At 35.8% G+C, this 25,147-nt stretch overlaps 1 protein-coding gene and 1 non-coding gene across 15 annotated transcripts in view; one reads left to right on the plus strand and one right to left on the minus strand.

Moving 5' to 3' along the window:
* The window catches only part of CASK (calcium/calmodulin dependent serine protein kinase), a 361,531-nt gene that overhangs the window by 34,069 nt on the left and 302,315 nt on the right, over positions 1 to 25,147 (minus strand). For all 14 annotated transcript variants that reach the window (XM_019747875.3, XM_019747874.3, XM_019747869.3 and 11 more), the window contains 6 exons: positions 21,995 to 22,072; positions 19,613 to 19,693; positions 13,206 to 13,394; positions 8,755 to 8,833; positions 2,843 to 2,928; positions 1,692 to 1,760 (listed from right to left, as the gene is read on the minus strand). In XM_019747875.3, the coding sequence (XP_019603434.1) occupies positions 1,692 to 1,760; positions 2,843 to 2,928; positions 8,755 to 8,833; positions 13,206 to 13,394; positions 19,613 to 19,693; positions 21,995 to 22,072 (582 nt within the window). The remainder of the gene's footprint in view (positions 1 to 1,691; positions 1,761 to 2,842; positions 2,929 to 8,754; positions 8,834 to 13,205; positions 13,395 to 19,612; positions 19,694 to 21,994; positions 22,073 to 25,147) is intronic.
* On the plus strand, positions 6,577 to 6,650 carry TRNAI-GAU (transfer RNA isoleucine (anticodon GAU)). Its single transcript has one exon. It is a non-coding gene; the product is annotated as a tRNA-Ile (tRNA).

Genomic DNA, 25,147 nt, shown 5'->3' on the forward strand with positions numbered 1-25,147 from the left:
GGGCCAGGGTGAGGGGCAAGGATCCTCTCTTTTATCAAGGGCCAGGGCAGATGCTGATGCAGGGGGCCAGAGAGTCTTCCTTTGGGAAGTACTGCCCCAGCTGGGAAAAGTCCAACCACGGGCTTGAATTCTGCCACAGCACAGGAGGGTCAAACAGGTTGGGTGGGGCTGGGAGGAGAGTATCATTTTTCCTTCTATTCAGACAGAGGTAAAGAAAGTAAGAGGGGGGCTCTTCTTACTCAATAATGTAGAATTTACATCTGTAATACTGCTTCCACCCCAAAAACTAGTTCAACTACTTAAAAAAAATCACAAGAGAAACCTATGTTATATTAATAACTAACAGTAGCTTCTGGTTAGTTAGCCAAAAAGACAAAAATCAATGTATTTACTAAATTTCTTCAAAGATGAGAAATGGCACGAGGACCATCTGTGAGTTTAGATTATTAAAATGCTTTACATAAAGTGTGTGTATGCCATTCTCTTTCCCAGCCACGTTTGTGTTCTAGGTAACAAATCGCAAAACTACGAATCCTGGAGCAGAAATAGTTTTGCATCGTCTTTTGAAATACAGTATTACTTGAAGTTCCATAAAAAGCCACCAAGAGGAGCTCAAGACCTGATATAAACAGAAACCCCAATTGTCATGGCTTACTGAAAATATATTTGACAAAACTACAAATTCTTATATATATCTTCAATAGGTCTAGAAAAAAACACAAAGCCTCTGATTTTTCGTGTGAAATTTACAGCACTACTAGAGACTGAAAAAAGCATTATAATTTCTCCCTCAACTTCTCCTAAGTACAAATTCAATTTTCTAGACGACTTCCAGTAAGTTACCCGTCAGTCTTAAGGAAATGTGTACTTCATATTGATGTACACATACTTGGAAGATGCACATGAAAGAACAGGCTTCAAAAAATAATACTCCCGCTGAATGTGTGATAACTGAAGGATGATACCATTTATGCCAGTTTGTATTTCCAAACATAAAAGGAATAGAGTTTTTAATCTCAACCTAATAACCAACATAAAACTGAGTAATACTGGTTGGAAAAGTTACAATTTTTATAGGCTAAGCCTATTATAAGAAAGAAACTCTGCAGTTGTATTACTCTAGAAAACTTACTTGTTTATGAAATCATGTATCATTATAAGTTTAAGTAATTTCACAAAAGGTTGCAAAAGCCTATATTCCTCGAATAATGCCAGTTATCAATTCCTCACAGATACCCCTCTAGAGACCTGTCACAATTATTTGAACCACTCCATCTTGACAGAAATAGATTGCTTCTCAGATTCTTGGAAAGAAGAACTATTTATGTGATTTCTTAACAAGGGAAGTGAATGTACTTCCTGGAAATATTACTGTAATTATGATCATTATTTTTTCCCCCTCAGAGACTCTACTTGTTCTTTAATAAGCCTTATGTTATTATGTGTAGCTTCTCTATATTTTGCTTTAATTCTGGCCTGCAGAAAGTTCAAGTGCTGAGGAGATCCCCATGGAAGTAGGGCTGAGTAGGTGGATGGGACCTACTCTGTTCCGTTATCTTTGTTGTAAAATTGGTGTGCAGTGATCAACAGCACAGGCAGAAACAATTTCCCAGAAAGCCAAAACATTCAGCCATCAGCAGACAGTTAGTTAAGAACCCAGAGGAGATGGGGAGTTTGGTTAGAGCTATTACCTCACAGGACGATGACTGAGTGCGGTAACTTGGCACAATCTTGAAGGTGATACTTCCTCGCATTTCCCGCTGGAGGAAGAAAAGAGAGCTCTCTTAACACACAAATGTTGCACACAAAACACATAAGAAACCACTCAAAATGTGTGAGGGCAATTAATGCAAGCCAGCTGAGAGGACACGGGCCTAAAACAAAACCGAGTTATAAAGCAGGGACTGCTCACAGTAACAATCAAGTTGTTCCTGGAAGAAGCCCTGCAAAGTTAAGGCTGATCGCCTTGTTCCTGTAGCAGTGGTTTAACAGACTACTGACAGTTACCGTTTTAGAGACATGAATACAAAAAACTCTAAGTGACATGTCTTTCATAAGAGACTATAAATCAAACTGTACAATAAAACAAGTAATTACATAAAAATTATATTTGGTAGACTACATTATGATGGTATACTCCATAAAATTTGCTTTTTATTTCATAATTTTGACCTTGTTTTTCACTATAGTGAGTCTGTGTGCTTATTTCACATTTAACAGATATTTGTAACACGGGAGGCTGCTATTACACATTGCGGTGGGAAGTAGGTCCAGGACGAGATGTCCAAAACATTTCCCTCTGCTCACTAGGGCCTGTCCTTCTGCTTTTTTTTTTTTTTTTTTTTTTTTTTTAATCCAAAGCCAAATTTGAACACAGACTTTGGATACCTATGGTCAGAAATGGCCTAGTCTACTATGACTTTTCTCTAAGCTCTGCTGTGGACAAATCCAATAGAGCTGGCTATGAGTCAGCTTGAATAGGAGCGAGGTTTGTGACATTGTTGATGTCAGCAGAGTTGAAGTCAGTGAGAAACTAGTTCACAGGTATGCACAACTGGAAAGGTTTTCTTTAGACATTTGCCCGGTAAGAAACAGCAGATAAAGAATGACAGGAGAGTGTGAAAAGCCCACACTGCTAAAGATGGGCAAAATGTTTCCAAACTCTGTTGCATGTAAACATTTTCCTAATTGTCAGTTTTTATGAATGTTACATAAGTTGAAACACAAATGATGGTACCAGAGACACTCTGGTTACAAACATCCCTTATTTGTGCATTAAAAAACAAGCTGACAAACTGAAAGTCAAACTTAGACAAAGAAAAAGACACTTTCATTTACTCACAAGCATTTTTTGCAGCTGTTCCACTGTTTGGTTGGCCACACTGATGCCATTGATTTCTCGAATTTCATCACCAACATGAAGTGTACCTAAGAAATTACACACAATTATAAACATGAAGTAATATACACTTTTATAATAATAAAATCCAAAGGCAGCAATGTAAATAATTTTTTAAAATTAAGCTGAATATTGAAGGCCAATATTTCAGAAACAGGTACAAGTTCGGCTTAAGTAGTAAACTGACCAAAACAGATACATCTACTTATGGAAGACACAGTTTTGAAAGATGGCTGTGGAAATCTGCTTATTTTTCTGAGAGAGGCAGTGTGTATAGGGCTTTAAAAGAACAGCTTCTAGATCCAGCCTGTGTGGGTTAAAATCCCAGCTTCAGCACTTACTAGCTTTAAGATCTTGGGTAAGTTTCTGAAAACCCTCCGTGTCTCCGTTTTCACATTTGTAAAATGAAAATGAAAATAGTACCAATCTCATAGGATTGTTGTGAGGATTAAATGAGTTTAATACATATGAGGGTTCAGAACAGTTTTTGGCACATAGTAAGTACCATTTAAGTATTTCCTGTTATTATTATTATCATTATTATCTACCAAATATGATACAATGGCTATTGCTTTTCAAAGAATTGTGATATGATAATACTTATGTAATAATAAACGTATATTCGACATATTGCAATCTTTTTATAATAATTTGGTAGGCATTTCAGCATCCTGTAATACTTTTAACTGGAAAAAGTGACCGAGAACCAATGCTTAAATAGAATGTTATGTAAAATTTTACCTCCTTATTTATAAATTGTGCACATGTTTATATACTGACCTGATATTATGAAAAGCTCACAGTATCTTTTAGAGGCATATTCTAAAATGTATATAAATAAAATAAGACACCTAGGATTTGCTTCAAAATAATCCAGGGGGTGGGCAGTTGGGCAAGTACAGATGAAACCAGTGTGGCCATGAATTAACAATAATTCTAGCTGGATTACGGGTACATGGGCGATCACTGTGCTTTTCTCCACTTGAACTCACTGCACTGTCCTCTATTTATGTTTGAAAATTAACATAATACAAAAACCCAAATTTGGAGGCTTCTGCTTCCAATATGGCTGATTGGTCAGTCAAAGAATTTCTCACAACTGTATCTTGCCTAGGACACACCTCTTGAAATGTTACTGGTCTCACAAAAGGAGTGCAAATCCCTAAGAACACTTCCTACTTTCATCCCTACCCTCCCCTTCATGCAAAGAACCCCATGAGTTAGATCCAGAGTGGTGGCAAACTAAGGGTAGAAGGAAATAGTGGGAAGGGTGAATGCCATAGCAGCAATGCCTGCTAGCTGGATTCTGAGCATTGGGTTAACAGAAAGTTAAGAGAAACTGAGCCTAGGACTTCGTGGGGAGCCAAGACCCAGAACAGTGGCACTCCATGGCAACTGGCAGAACAAGGAACAAACCTTCTCTGGAGGAAAGTGCACCCAGTTTCGGCCCACAGGCCTTCCATTGATTAGAACAAGCAATGAGCTCAAAATCAAAGATCACCAGACATACAATAGGCAAACTACTATGCGAGTCATCAGAAACAGGAAAAACAGATTTCGATCCTCAAGGAGGATAGATACTTGAATGGTCAGATAACAGAATATAAAATAGCTATATATTAGATATTAGAAAAAAATAAAGGACCCAATGGCAAAGATGAGCAAGCAACAAGAGATTATCAGGCATGAACAGACAGACTGGAAAATAAAAATAAGAACAAATGTCTAGTAGTACTTCTAGGAAAGAAAAATATAACTGGTGATATAAGTCAATGAATGGATGAGTTAAACAGGAGTTCAGATAGAGAGTTTTAGTGAACTGGAATATACAACCAAATAAACTATCTAGACTGCCAGTCAGAGAAATAGCAAAATAAGGAAAATAGGAAACAAGAAATAAATAAAATAGAACAAAGATATTAAGAGATATGGAGGGAATGCTGAACTTACATCTACCTAGAATTCAGAAGGAGAGAATAGAGAGCATGGAGAAAAGGCAATATTTGAAGAAATAAGAGCTGCAAATTTTCTTGAACTGATGAAAACATGATTACAGAGATCCCGGAAGAATAATGTGTCCCAAACAGGATAAATAAAAAGAAATCCATGCTGGGAGGTAATGAAACTACAGAACATCAAAGACAAGGCTCTTAAAACATCCAGAGAGAAAGGAGAGATCACCTATAAAACAAGGACAATTGTAGTGACATCAGACTTCTCAATATCAAACAACGGATGCCAAAAGACAATGGTTACCATCAACCTAAAACTGCACTCTCAGCAAAAGTAATCTTTAATATTGAGGCTGAAGTAAAATATTTATAATAAACACTACCAACAAGAGACTAGCACTAAAGGAACTTCTGAAGATATATTTTAGGAAGAAGGAAAATGTTCCCCAATGGATGGTCTGAGATGTGAGAAGGAAGGGTGAACAAATAAAGTCATAAACATTTCTGTAAATCCAAACAAAAATGGTCATATATTTTAATGGTAATTTCAAACTTGTGGATTTAAAACAGGACAGACCTAGGAAAGAATAATGTATGTCAGGAGTGTGATCAAATTACTGTTTCAATATCTTTGTATTCTTTGGGAATGGGAGTAAGACACTGTTTCACTTTACTATATGTAAATTTAAATATGCATGAAAAAAATTTAAGGTAACCACCTAAACAATAGAAATACAGTGTTGAAATTCTAAACTATCAGTGGAAAAAAATGAAACAAAAAAATCAACAAGGAGATCAACTGAAAAATGGAGTGAATAGAAATAAAAAAGTACGATGACAGAAATCACAATAAATATTAATGGACTAACCTCGCTCATTAAAATATAGTCATCATCAGGGTGCATTAAAAAATGAAAAACTCAGCTTTGTAAATGTTTGGAAGAGACTCACTAAAGCATACAAGCATAGAATGGTTGGAAATAAAAAGATGAAAGAAGACATACTACCAAAAACTAAAATAAAGCTGGAGTAATGTCATTGATATTAGATAAAATGGGTTTTAAGTAGAAAGTATTATTCAGGATAGAAATATTTACCAGGCACTTCTATGCATCTAATAAAACAGCTTCAAATACATAAAGCCAAAATGGAGAAAGATCTATAGGTAGAAACTGAAAAACTCTACTATGATAATGAGATATTTCAACAATTATTGATAGGTCAAACAGACAAAAAAATTTGTCATGATATAGATGATTTGAACAAAAAATTAACCCCAAGCCAATCATCATATAGAGAACTCTGCATACAATTAAAGAATAAATATTCTTCTTAAGTACACACGGATCATTTACAAAAATGATTAAAGTGCTATACCACAAAGCAAGTCTCAACAAACCTCAAAGAAATGGTGTCATACAGACCACATTCTCCGACCACAATGCAATTAAGCTAGAAGTAAATCATGAAAAAAATACAGAAAATCCTCTTAAATGTTGTATGTCAAAAACACTTCTAAATAACTTATGGGTCGATGAAAAATATCACAATAGAAATTTAAAAATACTTAGAACTGAATTACAATAAAAATTCTTCATATCAAAACTGGTGGGATACAGATAAAACAGTATTTAGAGGTAGAATTTAGTCTTAAATGCATGTATTAGAAATGAAGAAAGACTGGAATAAATGAATGAGTGTTTAAAAAAAGTTAAATAAAGGGGTGGCTGGTTAGCTCAGTTGGTTAGAGCGTGGTGCTGATAACACCAAGGTTGCCGGTTCGATCCCTGCATGGGCCACTGTGAGCTGTGCCCTCCTTAAAAAAAAAAAAAAAAAGTTAAATAAAACCAACAGAAAGAAAGAAGGAGATAATAAAAATTAGGTCATAAAACAATGAAATAGAAAATAAACATACAATTAACAGAACCCAAAGTTGGCTTCTGAACAAACCTCTGGCAAAGTTGATCAAGAGAAAATGGACAAGGCACAATGGACAAGGCACAAATAAGTGATATTAGGAATGAACGAGGGGACATAATTACAGAGATGACAGAGAATTAAAAGATAACAGAACACTATGAAGAAGCTTACTGAAATAATTTTTAAAAATTTAAGATTTTTAAGGAAAATGTAATTTACCAAAACTCACTCAAGATATAGAAAGCCTGAGTAGCCTTATGAATGTTAAAGAAATTGAGGCAGTTGTAAAAAAAAATCTTTTAAAACAGAACAAAACGAAACAACAATAAAACCAAACAAAACACTAGGCCCTGATAGTTTTATAGGCAAGTTCTACCAAACTTTCAAGGTACGAATCATTCCAATATCATACAAAGTCTTTTAAAGAAGTCATGAAGAAAAAAGGCTCTCTAAGTCATTCTATGAACCCAATGTGACTTTGATACTAAAACCAGACAGAGAAACACAGAAAGGAAAATTAACTACAGGCCAGTCTCAATTATAATTGCAAATACAAAATCCTAAACAAAACATTAGCACATAAAATGGAGCAGTACATACAAAAGATAATACATAATGACTAAGTTGGGTTTATGTGAGAAACGCAAAGGGGGTTTATCATTAGGAAATCTTTAAAAGTCATTTACCACAATAGATAAAAAGAAAATAACACCAAATGATTATCTCAGCACATGCACAGACAAAACTTGATAAAATTCAAAACCCTATCATAATTAAAATGCTCAGCAACTAAGAATATAAGGGAACTTCCTCAGCCCTAATAAAAGCTATCTACTAAAAATCGACAGTAAATGTTATTTTTCGTGGAAAAAAATTGGAAAGCTACCTTTTAAAAACAAGACTAAGACAAGATGTCCACCATACCACTTCTATTAGAGATGGCAGGGTCTAGAAAGTGCAGTAATATAAGAGATTAAATAAATAATGATATTGTGACTTTACTAAATTTACAGCAAATTATGAAAAATAATAAAAAATCATACTGGAATCTAAAACCAAACATCCTCCTGTGTGAGTGCTGTCCACTCCCTAAGCCCATAAAGGCTCCCCGAAGGCAGCAGTAACGTCAGACACCATCTGTGTACACAGCAGTCATCTCTAAGAGGACAGGAAGGCACTAAAATGCTTACGGTGCTACTTCTTGCTCTCTGGGGTTAAGGAAAGAGGTATTAAATACAAAAATAACCTGATAGCAAAGAAAGGAAGTCTAATTTTTGGACAGGAGAACCATTTTTGGATCAGACTCTAAATACTAGTGCATATAACTCAGCCCTTTCTTTCAAAGAGGAGCCTAACCCTACATGTCCAAATCCTGCCCACCCGAAGCTTAATGAATGTTCCACTTTCTCAAAAAATCATTCTTAGTCTACTTCAGTTCTTAGTGAATTCCCTACCCAGAATGACTGTACTTTACTGTAGCAGGCATTAAGAACTTAATCATAGATTTCATATCTTTTATTTTACCACTGAATTTTTATATTATTTATCAAACTCTAATCTCCTAATTTATAAATAGTACATCTTGTTCCCAAATGGATGAGAGAGAGCAATTCTTGAACTGTCATTTAACTTTTTAAATATATACCTTATATCCCAGAATAGATGTCTTCCATATATCGTGGGGCTCGATAGGGCACTCTACTTTATTCTCCACGGTCTCTAAGTCAGGATCTAAACAGTGATTCAGAGATGCCCCAGCAACAGAACTGTAATATACCCTCCCTCCATTATCTACAGGCTGGAGCATGTGCAGATGAGTAAGAACAAATGGAGGCCAACAGTGATTAGAACCAAAGATAGATCATCTATACGGAACATAAATTTAACAGATCTTTTATATGGATCATAAAAAACACTTTCTCCACTAGCCCACAGGGAAAAAAAAGTTAAGAAAAGAGAGAAAGAATTATCTGTAAAACTTACCTTGCCTGTGAATCATGCCCCCATGCATAATTCTTGCAACAATACAATGATTTAGCTCATTCATTTTCAAAGTGATTCCCTGTAAAAAGTTAAGTAAAAATAGAATTACTATGAGATGGTACTTGTTTCTATATTTGTGATTTTGCTGTAGATAATTCTAATTACAAAAGTTAGGAAAACAGTAGAGAAAATATGGAAAATGGAGGGGAAAACCATTACCCCACCACGCCATGACAAATTATTTTTGGTATTTTGGTATTTTGATTGCTATAATAATAGTAATCTTTGATTAGATGCCAGACATTGTGAATTTTGCCTTGTTGCATGCTAGATGCTATTTTTATTCCTATAAATATTCTTAAGCTTTGTTCTGGGACGCAGTTCAGTTACTTAGAAAGTTTGATCCTTTGGGTCTTGCTTTCATGATTCGTTAGGCAAGTCTGGAGCAATTCTCTGTGTAGGGCTAATTATTCCTCATTACTGAGGCAAAACCTTCCTGAGCACTCTCCACAATGCCCCACAAATTGGTTTTTCCAGTTTGGCGGGTGGGAACAGGCAGTCAGTGTTGGGCACTGTTCTCTCTAATCCTTTTGGGTGGTCTTTCCTTGGCTCTGGGTAGTTTTCTCTCATAAATGTGCTGATCACTATTCAGAATAATACCTGAAGGGGATCCTCTATAGATCTCTGGGGTTCTCTCTCTGTGCAGCCCTCTCTTCTTCAATACTCTTTCCTATGAACTTTAGATGCCTTGGTCTCCCCAGATTTTCAGTTCTGTCTCCTTCATTCAGGGAGTCTGTCTGCTCTGCCTCAGTTCCCCCTCTCTGTGCTGGGGCCTGGAAACTCTCAAGTCAGTAAGGTGGGGCAATCATCGGGCTCATCTTGTTTGCTTCCTGTCTCTTAGGGATCACTGTCCTTTGTTGCTTGATGTTCAATATCGAAAAGTGTTCTCTCATGTAATTTTGTCTGTTTAAAATTTTTTTTGGTGGTTTCAAGTGAGAGGGTAAATCTGGCCAGAAGCTCCATATATTTAATGTCAGAATACTATTCTATGAAATAGATTGCTTTTGGTTTTCTAATAATTCATCATTATGAGTATAAGACAAGCTTTCATAAACATATTTTTGCACTAGACCTGGTTGATTCTAAGAATCACATGGGGGCATTTTAAATAATACTGACTTTTAAACTCACTCTTTGGATTTAGATTCAAGAAGTCTGGAATGGAGCCCAGACATTTACATTTTTAAAAAGTGCTCTTGGTGAAAACTGGTCTTGAATTTGAGATGATTAAGGGTAAGGGGACTCTGTCTTATCTTCTTCATTGGAGAATAACACTCTGTTAGAAAGCTTCATGAAAACATTTGAGATTTGATCATCTAGACTCTGTCTGAATTTGTACAATTCTACAAAATATAACCTTGCATGGTTCCTATTTTGTAGTTCTTAGAAGTGGCAGGCAAGACTTGTTTCATTTCCAACTTATACATTCAATCAACAGGTATGGTTACCAAGAGAGGTGTTCCTGGAAAAATGTTGTAAATTAATGTGTAATTTCATAAGAGAAATGATAGTACGATGGGGGTTCCATCCTTGAAATTAATAAATCAGTGTATTCATTCAGCCAACATTACTGTGAACCTTTATGTGGCAAATACTCTGCTAGGCACAAGTGCATGAGACAGACAGGGTCGCTCATGGCTAGGGTAAGTTCACCGCAAACCAACTGGAGTTAACAATCACCATTCTGTCTGCCCCAGAAATTTCTCTGCAGAGAGGAATTGACTCATGCTCCCTCTGTCCCCAAGTTCCCAAATTCTAGGGCAAGGATTGGCCCAGTTTGGGTTGGGTGCCTACTCCTGAACCATCCTCAGCTTGGGGTAAACTCCTGGCCTTTCCTTGTTTACATAAGCCTTTCCCCGATTGTTCAAGTTTGGTCTTTATCACTTTCAACTAAGAAAGTTCCAATCAATAGAGAAATGATTACAAGAGCGATGTTACAAATGGGAAAACAAGGGTGTAATGGGAGCATATCATCCTTGGGGGGTGGACCTAGCATAGTTGGACACATTGTAGAAGTTCCAAAAAGCAAAAAGAGAACATACGGGTATATCTTGCATAGTAATGTAATGCTTTGAATAAGACAGCAAAGCAAGCAAATGAAGCTGTAGCAAATGTAACAGAGAACTATAGTATTGAAGGTATATGTTTTCCATAAAATAATTCCCATTTTTATGGCACCCAGTCGATAGGAGAAGAAATATACACCTTCACTAGGGTCATAGAAGACAGAAGAGAGAAAGGCTTCTTTAAGGAGACTTTAGGGGAGATTCAAGGCCATTTGATACTTTCTGAAAAAAGTAACTCAGGGATGTAGTTTTACGCATTCCCTCAGTATATGTTTCAGTCTTCATACAAAAGGCCAAGTAACTGTCATTGGACTGCTTTAGAATATGAGGATCACAAGACACTTCTGTGCCGCCTTCCTGTGGTCAATTTCACTTTCCTGTCTGCTTTGCTTGGCTGATCACCCCTTCTTCCTGCCTCTGACACAGACTTCTCTCCTGTATAGCTCTGTCATGACTGTTGTTAAACACACAGTGCTAAACTGCTTATTTGCTTGTTTGATGTAGGCAGCCCTGTGGAAAGTGAGCTCCAGGAAGGACCCATGTCTTATCTGCCACTACGTCACTGACGTCTAATATAGGTATCTACACACAGTAGGCACTTAACAAACATTTGCTAAATGAGTGAATGAATATATAAAAATGAATGAATATTAGACTTTCAGAGCTGGGCGGGATCTTGAGGATTTTTTACTCAAGTATGCTTTTGGCAATACTTGCTAAGCAAAATATGAGCAAACTGAGGCCCACTGACATGAAGTGATTTGCCCAAGGAACCCCAAAGCTGCTACTGCCCGTGCTCTTATGCCAAAGGTTTTGCTTGGAGAGCACCAGAAGGGGTGAGGTGATTTGCATATCCCCTGCCTGCTGCAAATGCTGGGATAATAAAGTATAACTGGCAAAGAACAGTAAATGAGAATTATAACCTGAAATGTCTACAGTTGAGGGCTCTCTAGAAATCGCAGTCATAGAATCACTGCTCTGTAACTCTTCCTTTAATGTGGAGAGCAACTGGGCAACTTTATTAAGTAGGTCTTTGTTTCTCTATATCCCAATATCCCCTTCCTGTGCTCTGAGGAAAAGATACAAATGCATTAAATTTGAATTTTTTCCCCCTAAACATATGATTCCTCCCCCAAACTTGGAACTTTCCCAATATTCCGTCTCAGTAGGTAGCATCATTGTTTATCTAGTTGTGAAAGCCTAGAGTTTAGGGTCATCCTTGATACTTGCTTCTCCCTCATCTGCACGGTCAATCCATTATCAAGGTCTCTTGATTTTACTTTTTTGTTAAATCCATTCACTTCTTTCCATTTGATATCCATCCCTCTAGTTCACACTTCCATCATCTCTCCCCTGTATAACTGGTCTTCCATATCCACTCTTGTTCCCCTCTAACCCATTCTCTAGAGTCATTATTTCTCAAATAAAAATCTGATCTTATCTCCCTGCTTAAAACTCTTTAATAGCTTCCTGATGATTTTAAGATAAAAAACAGACTCCTTAACATGTCTTTCAACATTTGTGTGGTCCCGTTCCTGCCACTCACCTTGTTTTCTACAGTTCAACTGTGGTGCCTTCCTTTCATTTTGAAACTATGTTAAGAGGCTTTTTACTACCAGCGTTTCTACACATGCTACTTGGTTTCCCTGGGTGGTCTCCACTCCATCCTACCCACCTGGCACCCTGCTTTTGTTCAGTTAACATCAAGGAGCCTTTCTTTGATCTTCTCAACCTATGTTAATTCTATGAGAATGAGCTGGGGTCAGCATCTATTCAATTCCAATCCTATTCCTAAGCACTGAGAAAATTAATTCATAGATGTGAATGGAAGGAATTTTATTTTAGCAATGTTACTCAACTCTTTGAATGCCTTCTGAAGTAGTCTTCCTCTAATTTTGTTGAAGGCAAAAGATCTGGAGACCACGGGACTTATAAAAGGATGTTTTTTTACAATGTCATTGGACATGCACTTTAAACCAATAACAACATTTCAAATTGTCCCTTTCTTTGCTGCCCCAGAGGTTTTCACACTCTGGCGTAAAGTACCAGATATGTCTCTCTCTCTCTCTTTGTAAAGTTGAATAGCAATTGTGAAAGGAAAGGTGGGAAGGAAAACCAATATGCCTCAGACATGATGTCAGCATAACAATTATGGGTGGTGGTAGTGGTGATGGTGGTGAAATGAGGATCTGGGAAGTGATTTCTTTGAAACTATCCATGCCCTCCTCCCCTCCCCACTTCCTAGTAGTACAGGTTGAAGTTAGGTGCTCTAACTCATGCTGGGATTTTATGAGAGTATAGAAAACATTTTCTTTTCCCACTCACCATTGGTTCATCTGTGTTCTTTTGGAACTGGACCAACCGAACTCTGGTCACATTCTCCATATCCATGTCTCCGTTGGCGCTTTCTGGAGAATCACCATTTAAATAGGGCGAAGTGGGAGGAGGTGTGACCCTCAATGCTTCATCGCTGTAAACTTCATGTGCCACTACATCGTGAGTCTGAAGTAAGGCCTGGTATTTTATGAAGGAAGTGAAATATCAATAACAGTACTATTCTAGCAGAAATCTATTATATAAACATATATAAAATTATTATTTACCTCTCAAAGTTATCTCTCATCTACAGATAACTCAAAACACATTACACCTAGATACAACCATATCCTGATTTCTTTGTGACAAATAATCATGACAGATGGATTCAAAAATTGAATGAACAAATGAATGAATGAGAAAAATCAATGAATGGGTGTGTTTGTTGATTACCTGGGTTAGAGGTGTTGTCTGACGCTATGAGAAAGTACCAACTAACTTGTTCAAATAAAGGCTGACATAATGCAATTTCAAATAATTTAGCAGAAAGAATCATCTGTAAATAGAGGTGGCAAATTTGTGCTGGGCCTTATAATGGAAACAAATTAAAAAAGAATCAGTGCAATAATTTGTGCATTGAGCAAATATCTTTCATTGGTGGCATTAACAATAACTCTTATACAATCCGAAGGATGAAGAGAATTTATAACATATGACTTAGTAAAAGAAATAAAAATAAAACACAAGTGCACCTGAAAAAAATGTAATTTTCCGAAATATCATATACGATATGGAGCTCAAAATCTAAAACTATCTAATATTTTTATTCATTTATATTTTTTGGAGCACTTGACTAAAAGAAAAATAAGTTGACTTTTATTATTATGACTTCTTTTTGAAAAACCTGTTAACAAAGAAAAAGTGATTTCTTTGTATTGATATCTGCATATGTCATCTCGGTGAAACTGGATAACAAATATCCCTTGTTTCCCTAAAAAAGGATATTCTTCCATTTACTGTACATTTGGTGCTATCACAAAAAGTTTTTAATAGGCTTGAACATTTGAACTTCAAAGAGAGTTTTATTGCTGAATATCAGTATGTTTGGAGCTTTACACAGATATTTTCTTGTGTGCTAACTATAAATTCAATTTAATCTGTGATCTATGTGGTGATGAAATATCTGGAGATAATGAAATGCAATTAAAATTGCTTTAAAAGTATAATTAGCATCTCAAATTAAGTTATTTAATTAGAAGGCTTATCAAAGTTATGACTTGGCTATTTTAATTGTAAAGGCATGCATATGAGCCAAAAATAAAGTAACAACGCAGTCAAATCATAAAGAAGATGGTGTTGATTTGTCATCAATACAGCATATACTTGGAGCAGTATATGCATTTGGGTTTCTAACGAAATGGCAGGTATTTCCAGGATCTCAGAGAGCTGGTCTAAACTGGCATCTTGGTGAGGGGCCCCGAGGGGCACTAAACAATGCAGCTTGAGAGGAGGGCTCTACAATGGCCCTGGGGTCCTTGGTTTCCTGACGGTTGCCTGACTACACACTGCACTGGTACCCCAAGTCCAAGTGTGGAGGTTGTGCTGTGTGGGTAAATCCCTCTTTTTCTGGTTTAATTGTGACCACTTAAGAGAGTAAGATTTAGGGTAAAAATCAAGAACCAATAATAGACAAACCGAAAACTTCATTTGCTAAAGATATGTCAATTGTATCAACTAATAGCCGTGTCTTCCATAATTAGTAAATTTAAAAAATCATGCTTTGTATGACTGGAGGATATATAGTCAGGTAAACACAGAGAACCAAGTTTTTATCAGGTTACAATGTCAGTTACATGGGTTGGAGAAAGTGTTTATGCTGTTTTTTGCAAATGATTTCTATTCATCCTTTTAAATATGTAAGCAAACACTTGTGTCTAATGTATCACTTATAAGCAAGAATAAACCCACAATCACAAAATAATACCTCAATTGACTTTTAAAAGAAAAATGCTCAACTTATGTCACCAAATAAGGTCATACTTGATATTAACCACAATTTGCCATTGTAAAAGATGGTTACCAGAAAATAAAATTTAATCTAAAGCTCCAATGCATATGTGAACAGAAAAAAAAAGGGTTATTTACAGGTGGTTTAAAAAGCCATTAAAAACGAGTATGCCCACTAAAAAATAGGAAAATCAAAGTTTGAATATTTTTCTTCAAATACGTTATGAGGTATGATTGAGCAATTGTTACTAAGCTGAAATACCTGTTATTTTAAACTACATAAGAATCATGTAATAGGAAAGAAACACTTTGTACTGCAGTAAGGATATGGACAAGACAACTAACAACTTCAGATGAGAGTGAAAAAAACTGACTATTTTAAAATGAATAAGAAAAATATGAATTTTAGGTTCACAAAGTGGTTCCGCTGGCTTTTTAATTACAAATCATAAAATTTACCACTTAATGTAGTTTTCATGACAACCTAAGGTGATTTTAACCATCTTGTTTTTGGGGAAAGTAGGATACAAATTTACTTTTAAAATCTTCTGTTCCAATCTGATTTCTTAAAGAAAAAAACTAATTATTCTATTAATATTTATCTTTATCCTTAATGTTTTATTATTTTACAATTGTAATAAGCAAAGGATTTGTTCTTTTTAAAAAATCAATCTTTCAAATGGAATAACTAAAAAAGGGATTAGTGTGATAACATTTTTTACCATGACCTTTAGAATATAGACTTTAAAAAATCATTTAAATCTACTTATTTACTCTTCCTTTAATTACTGTAAATATTTACAATTATCTGTATTTTTAAGTGTCAGGTAATTCAATGTTAAGCCCTCATGTTTTAATGATCAGGAAGTAAAGAAAAAGCCAGATAATTGAACAAGTAAGTGTGAAATTATAAATAAACTAAGAACAATTCCCAAACCTTGGTATAATTAAAACATCTTATAAGCATTAAAATATTTCCCTTTAGCTATTAATATTTCTTTAAAAATACCATGATTTTGAAACCATGATTTTAAAATGCTTATAAGATATGAAGTCCCAGCATTTAAAAGTTTATTTAACATAGTATATATAGCTCAGAATTATATTTCCCACATAGGACATGATCTAAACATATGCTTATTTGGGAATGACCAATGAGCTCAAGTTAAATTTACAAGAAAATGGATCCTCATTACAAGTCAACCCACTTTTAAGAGCATGGGCTTTGGAGCCAGCAAGATCTAGGTTCTGAATCTCAAGGAGGCTACTTACTAGGTGGGTGACCTCAAGCAAGCCTCTTTACCTTTCTAGGGCACAGTTTCCTCTCTGAACTGTAAAAGGGGTTAGTCACACCACCTCACATCCCTACCATCAGCAAGTCCTGTTGCATTCAACCATCTCTACTGTAGGATCTCAATCTGCCCATTTCCCACCACCCCCATCCTTCTCCAAGCTTTTACCACCTCTCACAACAGTCTCTTAATTGGTCTCTTCCTTTTAACTCTCATCCCCTCTACAGTCCATTCTCTACACACCAGCCCTAACAATCTCTAAAGCACAGATCTGATAATATTTCCTGCTTATAATCACTCAGTGCCATCCCACTGCAATCAGGAGAAAATCCAGATTCCTTACAATGGCCTGAAAGGCCCTACATGGTGGGGCCTCTGCCAACCTCTTCTAGATTTTCTTGTACCACTTGCTCCCTTGTTTACTATATCCCAGCTAGAACGGCCTTACTTCTGTACCTTGGACCTACAAAGGTCCTTCCTGCCTCTGGACTGGGCCTTTGCAGTTGCTCTTCCCCAGGTTTGGACCATCAGAAGGTTGGTTCTTTCATCTAACAAATCTCAACTCACTTCTCACAGGGGTTTCTCCCTGACTATCTAAAGTAGCTCCCACTTTACTGTCATCTCTGCCCCATTATCCTTTCTTTTCTTCATAGTTTCTTCATAATTTCATAGTTCATATGAAATTATCTTGTTAGTTTACATGCTCACTGTCTGTCTCTAGCTCACCTCTCCACTCCCACCCCACCCCCACTAGAATGGAAGTTCCATGAGGGCAGGGACCTTGTTTGTCCTATTCACCACTCTCCTCAGTGCCCAGCACAGTGTCTGGCACATAGTAGGCATTTATGTATTTGACGAATGAATGAAAATGTCTTTTAAGCATCTAGCTAGGTATTCAGAAATTATAAGAATTATTATTTCTGAAAATGTTTACCAAGAGCAATGCACATATTAACTTCTGACTTCAGAAAAGCAAAATAAATCAAGGCTTCAAACGTAGGTAAGTTGTCAGACATAGGGCTATCAGAGAATTAATTATTTTGAAAAATTTCTTAACCTTAAAAACGGCTCTTATTTGGGTGTATGGTAATTTCTTTATTTTGTTGATAGCAAATCTGAAAGGTCTTCTGGTTTCAAATGGTCGTATGTCATTCTCTGACTTGAGCTGAGGTTACTTAGCAGTTTATAGATAGACATGTCTGTCTAAAACATGCAGATTTCTATCTATGGAAACCACACTGCACAGAATAGTTGAGGCAACGCTAACCTATCTGCTAATGGGCACGTTCCTAACCTAGTCAGTGTTTTACTGAGAATATACTATGGACCCTACACATGATCGGACACCATGGAGTAACTAATAATGTTCATCAGTTGACATTTATTAGGCATCTAGCACATGTCAGGTACTGCGCTAAGCACGGTAGATGTGCCATCTACTTAATTCTTATTCCAACTCCATGAGGTTGGCTCAGAGAGAGTCAGAGTTCACAGAACTGGAGGTGGCAAGGTGGAGTTCAATCCCAGGTCCACCTGAATCTAGCTTTAACCACTTTTACACTATATAAGACATGATGGCTAAAGGGGAATTAGTTATAATCTAGGGAAACGTGGCCTACACATATGAAACAATCAGGGAACACAATAATATTAAGTAGGGGTAATTAACTCCTGATATTTGTGATTTCTCAAACTTGAGGATACTACTAAGGTGTGTCTTCATTTTCCTTGTCTATGAAACAGATAATAACAATTAAATGAGATAATAAATTCAATAAGAATATGCAAGCTGAAGTGAGATGTGCCCATTCACTGGGGAAGGGGTCTGCGCCAGCAGGCTGGCATGTATTAGAATGTGACATAGGTGAATACAAACAAGTTTAGACTGAACCTGGCTTCCTGTAACTGGAGAGTGCAGCTATCACATGGAATCAAGTCAAATATTCTCAAGGATTATACTTGAATTCAGCCTTTCATGTTTAGGTGGGAGAGTTAGGGTGAATACAGTAATTGCTTCTTTTTAGGTGGTCACTTTGAGGAAATATTCTATTTCAATGACTGGGTAAAAGTTTTAAAAACATTGTATCATAAAGTATCATGTACATCAAAACTCACAGTAACTGATATGATTCACCTATTATATACTGCTATTGTTATTTTAAAAATATCACCTCAATAGTAGTAATAACATAGATTTAAGTCAGATTTTCTCCCAATGGGCAGTCACCTGGATTTTCCACCCTCCATATATATTCCACATATACTGATGTGGCTAATGTTTTAAAAATGTTATATTCAACATGAATTTCCATCTGTAATTGTGCCTTCGAACTGCAGTTAAGTAGACAACTATGGACCTTCTTCTACAGAAAGGTATCTTATCTATTTTGAGTTCTGCTTAACCATTTAGTTTTATAATAATCTGCCAAATACAGGTGTTATCCTTATTTTCCATATAGTAGAAATGAATGAAGAAAACAGGAGTTTTGCATTGTCAGGAGATATAACTCTTCCAATATATCACCTAGGTTCAGAGAATTCTTTGTTAGTGAAAACTGTCTCCAATCTGAGCTCCTGTGGTTTAAGTAACACAAACAGTTCCAGTGACTTAGGGACTGTCTTATCAGGAAGCAAATCTCTTGTCTGATGACAATGCAGTCTTTGAAGAGTCACCTCAAAATAGCATATTTACAACTGTGACACAAAGTAAACAAACGAATCTTAATGTATTTGGTATTAGTTGGTACTGTAATCTTAACAGTCTGATATTATACATATAAAAATGCATTTGATGAGGATGGCTGTTTTATGAGGAATATTACAAGCTGTTTTTAAAGGTTAAGGGGAATAAGAAGTACAAATTTCCAGTTATAAAATAAATAAGCCATGGGGATGTAATATACAGCACAGGGAATAACTTTGCACGGTGACAGATGGTTACTAGACTTATTGTGGTGATCACATTGCAAGGTATATAAATATTGAATCACTATGTTGTACACCTGAAACTAATATAATATTGTATGCCAACTATACTTTAATAAAAATTAAAAAAAATATTATAAACTTCTTCTGAAAATAAGGTTTTAGTTCTATGGAAGTTTAATAGTTACTTACCATGAAATGAGGTTGTGTTAAAATACGTTTTAGTTCCTTTGCATCATTATTCTCAGGGTAACATGAAATTTCTTCCAATACCTGAAACATAAAAAATAAGCAAGCTATATAATAGTGAAAACAGGATGTCAGATTTTAAAAATATAGAGTTCTTTTAAGTTAAAAACTATGAATGAGTTTTTAATGGCAGGCAAAACAATTATTTTGGAAAAATTCATCATTTTATTCAAAGGTTATTAATATATGAGAGAACTGTATTGATAGCAACAAAAATAAAACAAATTGCTGTAATAGACTCTGCCTATATTATCCAACTATAACCCAAAGGGTTATTGAAAAACACAAAACAAAACAAGTCCACAGCACATATTTATTACAGGTGTAAGTAACTTTAATTCAGTTAATGGAAAAATATCTCCACAAACCTTTTTTCCAAACTCACCACCAAAATGAATCTAATAAAACTTAATAACAGCTTTCTTTTATATTAACAAAACTGTCAATTCCTTTTAGAATGATTAAAATGACATAGATCAAATAAAAACAATTTAAAGAAGAAAAACACAGATAATTTTCCTTGCAACCTGGCAGAATCAATGTTATCTTCCATACACATCTCCCCACATAGAAAGAACCACACCTCTGCCAATGGTTCCTAGGATTAATTGTCAGGGAATCCAAGAGAATAATTAAAAAAACCAAAAACCCAAACTTTTCTCTTTCTACTCAAATTTTCTTCACTAATTATAGGTGTTAACATTTTCTCTGTACAGGTGAAATGGTTGTTTTCAAGGGAAGTTGTTCTTCAAAAGTTATTCCTCAACACCAGGATGGACTTTACCCATTTAAAATTTGGTTATGTGATATTGGCCCTGGGGAAAGCCTTTGTTCTCTTTCAGAGTAAACATACTGTTAGATTCTTAACAGCAGGTGGTTGGACTCACAGAGTGGTTGGTTATACACATTGCACTCAGTCCCAAAAGTGGATCCAACCAAGGATTGCTTCAGCAGGACTGGATGTCAGGGGCACAAAAGTCATCCATCCAGTAGGAACCTATCACTTCAAGTTGGAGACTCTTAATACTGGGGCAGGAAGGGATATTATGAAGTCATTTAGCCTAAGGCTTAGATTTCAGCAGCATACTTATTGTGCTATCGAACCACCTCCTCAAGGTAGAATGAATGAACAGACAGAAACTACATGGTTTCTTTCTTATCTAAATGCATCTTTACCAAGTGACTGGTTATGCTGGTAATTCATACGGTTTAATGATGATAAGCCAACTTTTGGTGTATTTTATGCTTTGAGTTTTTCTACCAGTGAAATGAAAGGATGAAACCATATACTCTCTCTGGTCCCCTACTACTTTCACAGTCTATGATTTTAAACACTGACGTGTGGTCTCCTAAGTTAGAACTGCTCCAGGCTGGTGTCCTGACCACATGGGCAGGCCTAGCAGACCCCACATCCCTGGTCTTGTTTCTCAGTGAATATACGATATTTTCCAGTATGGGTTTAAAATCTGATAGGGAGGGAATTCTGTCTTTCATATTCTTTTACTTAGTAATCTCACTTTATAAGAAACATTTTTTTCAAAGGGAAATATTTGCAAAAAGACTTTTATAACATCAACAAGTGAAAAAAAACCCCTAGGTGTCTAACAATAGAGGAATTGCTAATTCATTATAATTTAGTAATAACAAAGAAAAATTATGCTGTCATTAGAATTTATATATACAAAGACCAAGTAGACACATGGAAAAATGCTCATTATGTAATGTTAGGTAAATGAAAGATACATTTTGATTGAAACTATATGAAAATTTATATGCAAATGGTAGTGACTGGAAAAGGATATGCAAATGAAAATTACTGTGTTAGGGTGATGGGGTTATAAATGAATTTTTATTTTCCAAACTTTTTGCAATGTTATGTGTCTATATTAAAAAAGTTTTAAAACGTCTATGACAGATGTACACTGACAATTTATAAAAATGACTTATATCTGAACTTAGTTGATGTAGATATTTAATTAACTTTCAAACATTACCACCTTAAAAAAGCAACTCAAATTTTCAGAGCATGCCTATTTCCACCAAGTGCAGTAAAATAATTTTTTTAAAAAAGAGAAGCAAAATTGATATGTTAACGTGTTCAAGTTTACACAGCAGAACCAGAACCAGAAATCTAGACAATGCTGCTGCTGAGATTTTTTTCTTTTCTCTATGCAAATACTCAGTGATCAACTTAGAAATATTAAATCTGAGTATAATGGTCCAACTGTGATTCTAAGGAAACTGCCTCTTCCTGTGCAGGAGAAATGTTTTCAATAAAGGTAGCAAATGTGATACCCTGATACATTTACAAAATATATCACTTACCTCTTTGGCTCTCTGTACTGCATCACTCGGAGGATTCCTGATTTGTGGTGAAGACTTTGTGTTAATTTTGTCATACAGCTAAAAGCAAAGGAGAAAATCCAATTAACATTTATCAGTCTTTGCTAAAATCCAGAGCTTCATATTTATTATTTCACCAAACAATATTTTCATCTTAAAATGGCTGACGATTTCAGTGGGATCTTCTTGTTAATCATCTCTTATTCAAGGAAACTTGTCAGAAGACGAGCTGTATGCATACCTTTCTTTAAAATCATATTTGAATAGATGGTCCAAAATTCTGTCAATGTGGCAATTTCCTTATTTTAAATTCATCAATATTTTAGTAATCACAGTATTGTTTTCCTCTGATATAAGCAACATTTAATAAGATGAATACAGAGTAAAATTAAAGAACTGTTTCTGGCCAAGATGCCTAAAAGAATTTTCACGGAAATCTAAATCTTGGGAAAGGGCAAACCCAACTCCTTCTAGGAAGGAATGTTCTCGCAAAAGATTTATGCTTATTTTACTAGGGCTGGTCATTAACAGTATCAGTGCTGGCATTCTCCACAGGAAATCATGGACATAAACTTTTTTTCCTTTTGTATTTGAAATTCAGAGTATGAGAAGACTGTGAAAGAATATAAATCTATTTTAAAAACCCCACACACCTAAATGATCCAAAATTTAACTTTCTGAAGAAAATTAATTCATTAGAGAAAAATCTCTATAGTGTAGAAAATGCAATTAAAATATTACTTTCTACCTTAGATGAAATGTCTCATTCAACAATCTGCTTTGAAAAGTGACAAGTTAAAAATGATCTTGGCTAGTCTGCCACTTCTATTTCCTAACTTCTCTAAAACAGGTGGGGATTTTAGGGGGGTTGGTTTTGGTTTTGTCTTTTTTTACCTCCCCTACTATGCACAACTATGCTAGTTGAGAGGTCAAATATTGACTAAGCATTCTTCAGATTACAGTTAGATTTGTTGATACTCATGTAAGACAAAGGTTTACGATTTGTAGATATTTAGGCTACACCATACATAAAAATGCCTAACAACAAACAAATAAATGCCTAATGACAAATAAATAAATTTATTTTAAAAATGCCTAATGAAAACAATATGAGGATAGAGTAGTGACTATTTTTAAATGATGGCATTAAGAAAGCACTACTAAAACAGAAACCTGTATGGTGTAAGTAGGTTAGTAAAACGCTGGTCTATTTAAAATATTATATTAACATTTAGACAGCTAGTGATGTGTGGCTGTTCCACCAAAGTTTGCCCAAATCTCTGTACAATACAGGTGGGAAGTCTCCATCCTCTGACTGGTTTCTATTTCTAAAGATTGTAAATTTTGGATTTTGGAACTAGGGAATATATTTTCCCATAGAAACGATGTTATACACAGTGTTAGGCTCCTAGATTAGTCTATAGAGATGAAAGCAATACTGTACATATACAGCAAAAAACAGGAGACCCCCTTCCCAAGTAAAGAACCATAAGTTAAATAAAAAACATTTAAAATACACAACACGTAAAAAATACAGTCATCACCTGACATGTCATAATATTGATAATTAAACACAATTAAAAAAGCTACATGAATAATAAAAATATTTTTAAAACTTTTGAATGCTACTCTGAAAAAAAAGCAAATTTAACTCAAGGCTTTACATACTGACGGCACTATCACTTTATAATACCTCATTTCATCACAAAAAGTATTGCCTTTTTTTTCACGAAGGGCTATTACTAGCATTACTTTCAAAAACTTCAAGTATGATTAGGATTAGTTCTTATTTACACATTTAATAAATGCACATTTGTTTTTACTCACAAAGCAACAAAAATTCCACAGCTCCCAGAATTGCTCTCTCTCTGTCAGGAGACTTTTTATTTTTGGCTTGGTTTTACTATGCCAAATACGGTTCCCTAGGTCTTATGTCAGTGTGGTTTCTTGAAGACTCATAGCATAATCAGCTGGAATGGTGATTAAACATACAGATTCCTTGGCCTCACTTCAGACTTAGTGAATCAGAATTTGAAAAGGGGGTCCAGAAATCTGTGCTTTAACAAACTCTTTAGGTAGCTGTAAATCTTTATGCCCAGTGTTAAGTTCTGAGAGTAAGAGGTGTAGTACTAATAATAACAATGACAATTGCTTTTATTGAGCACTTATTAGATGCTAGGTACTACTTAAAGTTCTTCACCTATATTCTTCATTTAACCTCAAACAACTCTATAAAGTTGACACCCCTACTTCCCATCTTTACAGATGAGAGAACCGAGACATAGAGCTAAGTAAAGTGAGAACCACCATTCTGGCCTTAGAATGTCACAGGTTGCAGATGCTTTCAAGGCCCTGCTCTGTGGAAAGTGCTCAGATTAAGTTTTCCTCTGTTCCTTTGGTCTGGCCTGATCCAGTTCATCACACACTCACCCAAAGTTCAACTGAACTAGTGGTGGGATGAGGGCGAGGTGGGATGCTTACTATCAAAGGCAGATACAGTAAGAAGCAATTAAAAAAAAGGGCCTTCTGCCTGAATTGGGGGCACTGGGCTCTGCCCCTCCAGCTCCGAGGAAGAGCACAGGACTGGAGCTCTTAAGGCAGGCACTGGATGAAATGGGTGGTGTCCATGTGGCTAAGAATAGATGGTGAATCTCCACTGCCCGCTCATTAACCAAAAAGGGAAATAAGAGCCAAGGCAGGAAGGGGCAGGGAAGGGGCTCAGGCTACTATCAATGGGAAGGAGGGACCCCTTGTTGATCCACCCATCCATCCATGCATCCATGCATCCACGCATTGAATATTTATTGAGGTCTTACTATACACTAGGCATTCGGGTTCTATTTACTAGGGTTATGAAGATGAAAAGGATGAGAATTCTTGTCCTCAAAGAACTCACAAATTCCAAAGACATGTATAACCAAAGGACCAGAAACGTATGGCAGCTTGGTCCCTTTGGGGACCGGAGAGTAGTTTGGGCTCCAGCAGTATCAACTGGAGAGGATCTCAGTGAGCAGCACCAAGTTATGTGTATGTATAACATGCCAACCTTCATTTTCCCCCTCAATTTCTGTGACTGTATTTTTGCCTTAGGGACTCAAAATATTTTAAGAATACCCATAATACAAAGTGTTTGAG

Source organism: Rhinolophus sinicus, chromosome 18 (assembly GCF_057876585.1).
Source record: "Rhinolophus sinicus isolate RSI-liver-muscle chromosome 18, RSI-T2T, whole genome shotgun sequence".
NCBI lineage: Eukaryota > Metazoa > Chordata > Mammalia > Chiroptera > Rhinolophidae > Rhinolophus > Rhinolophus sinicus.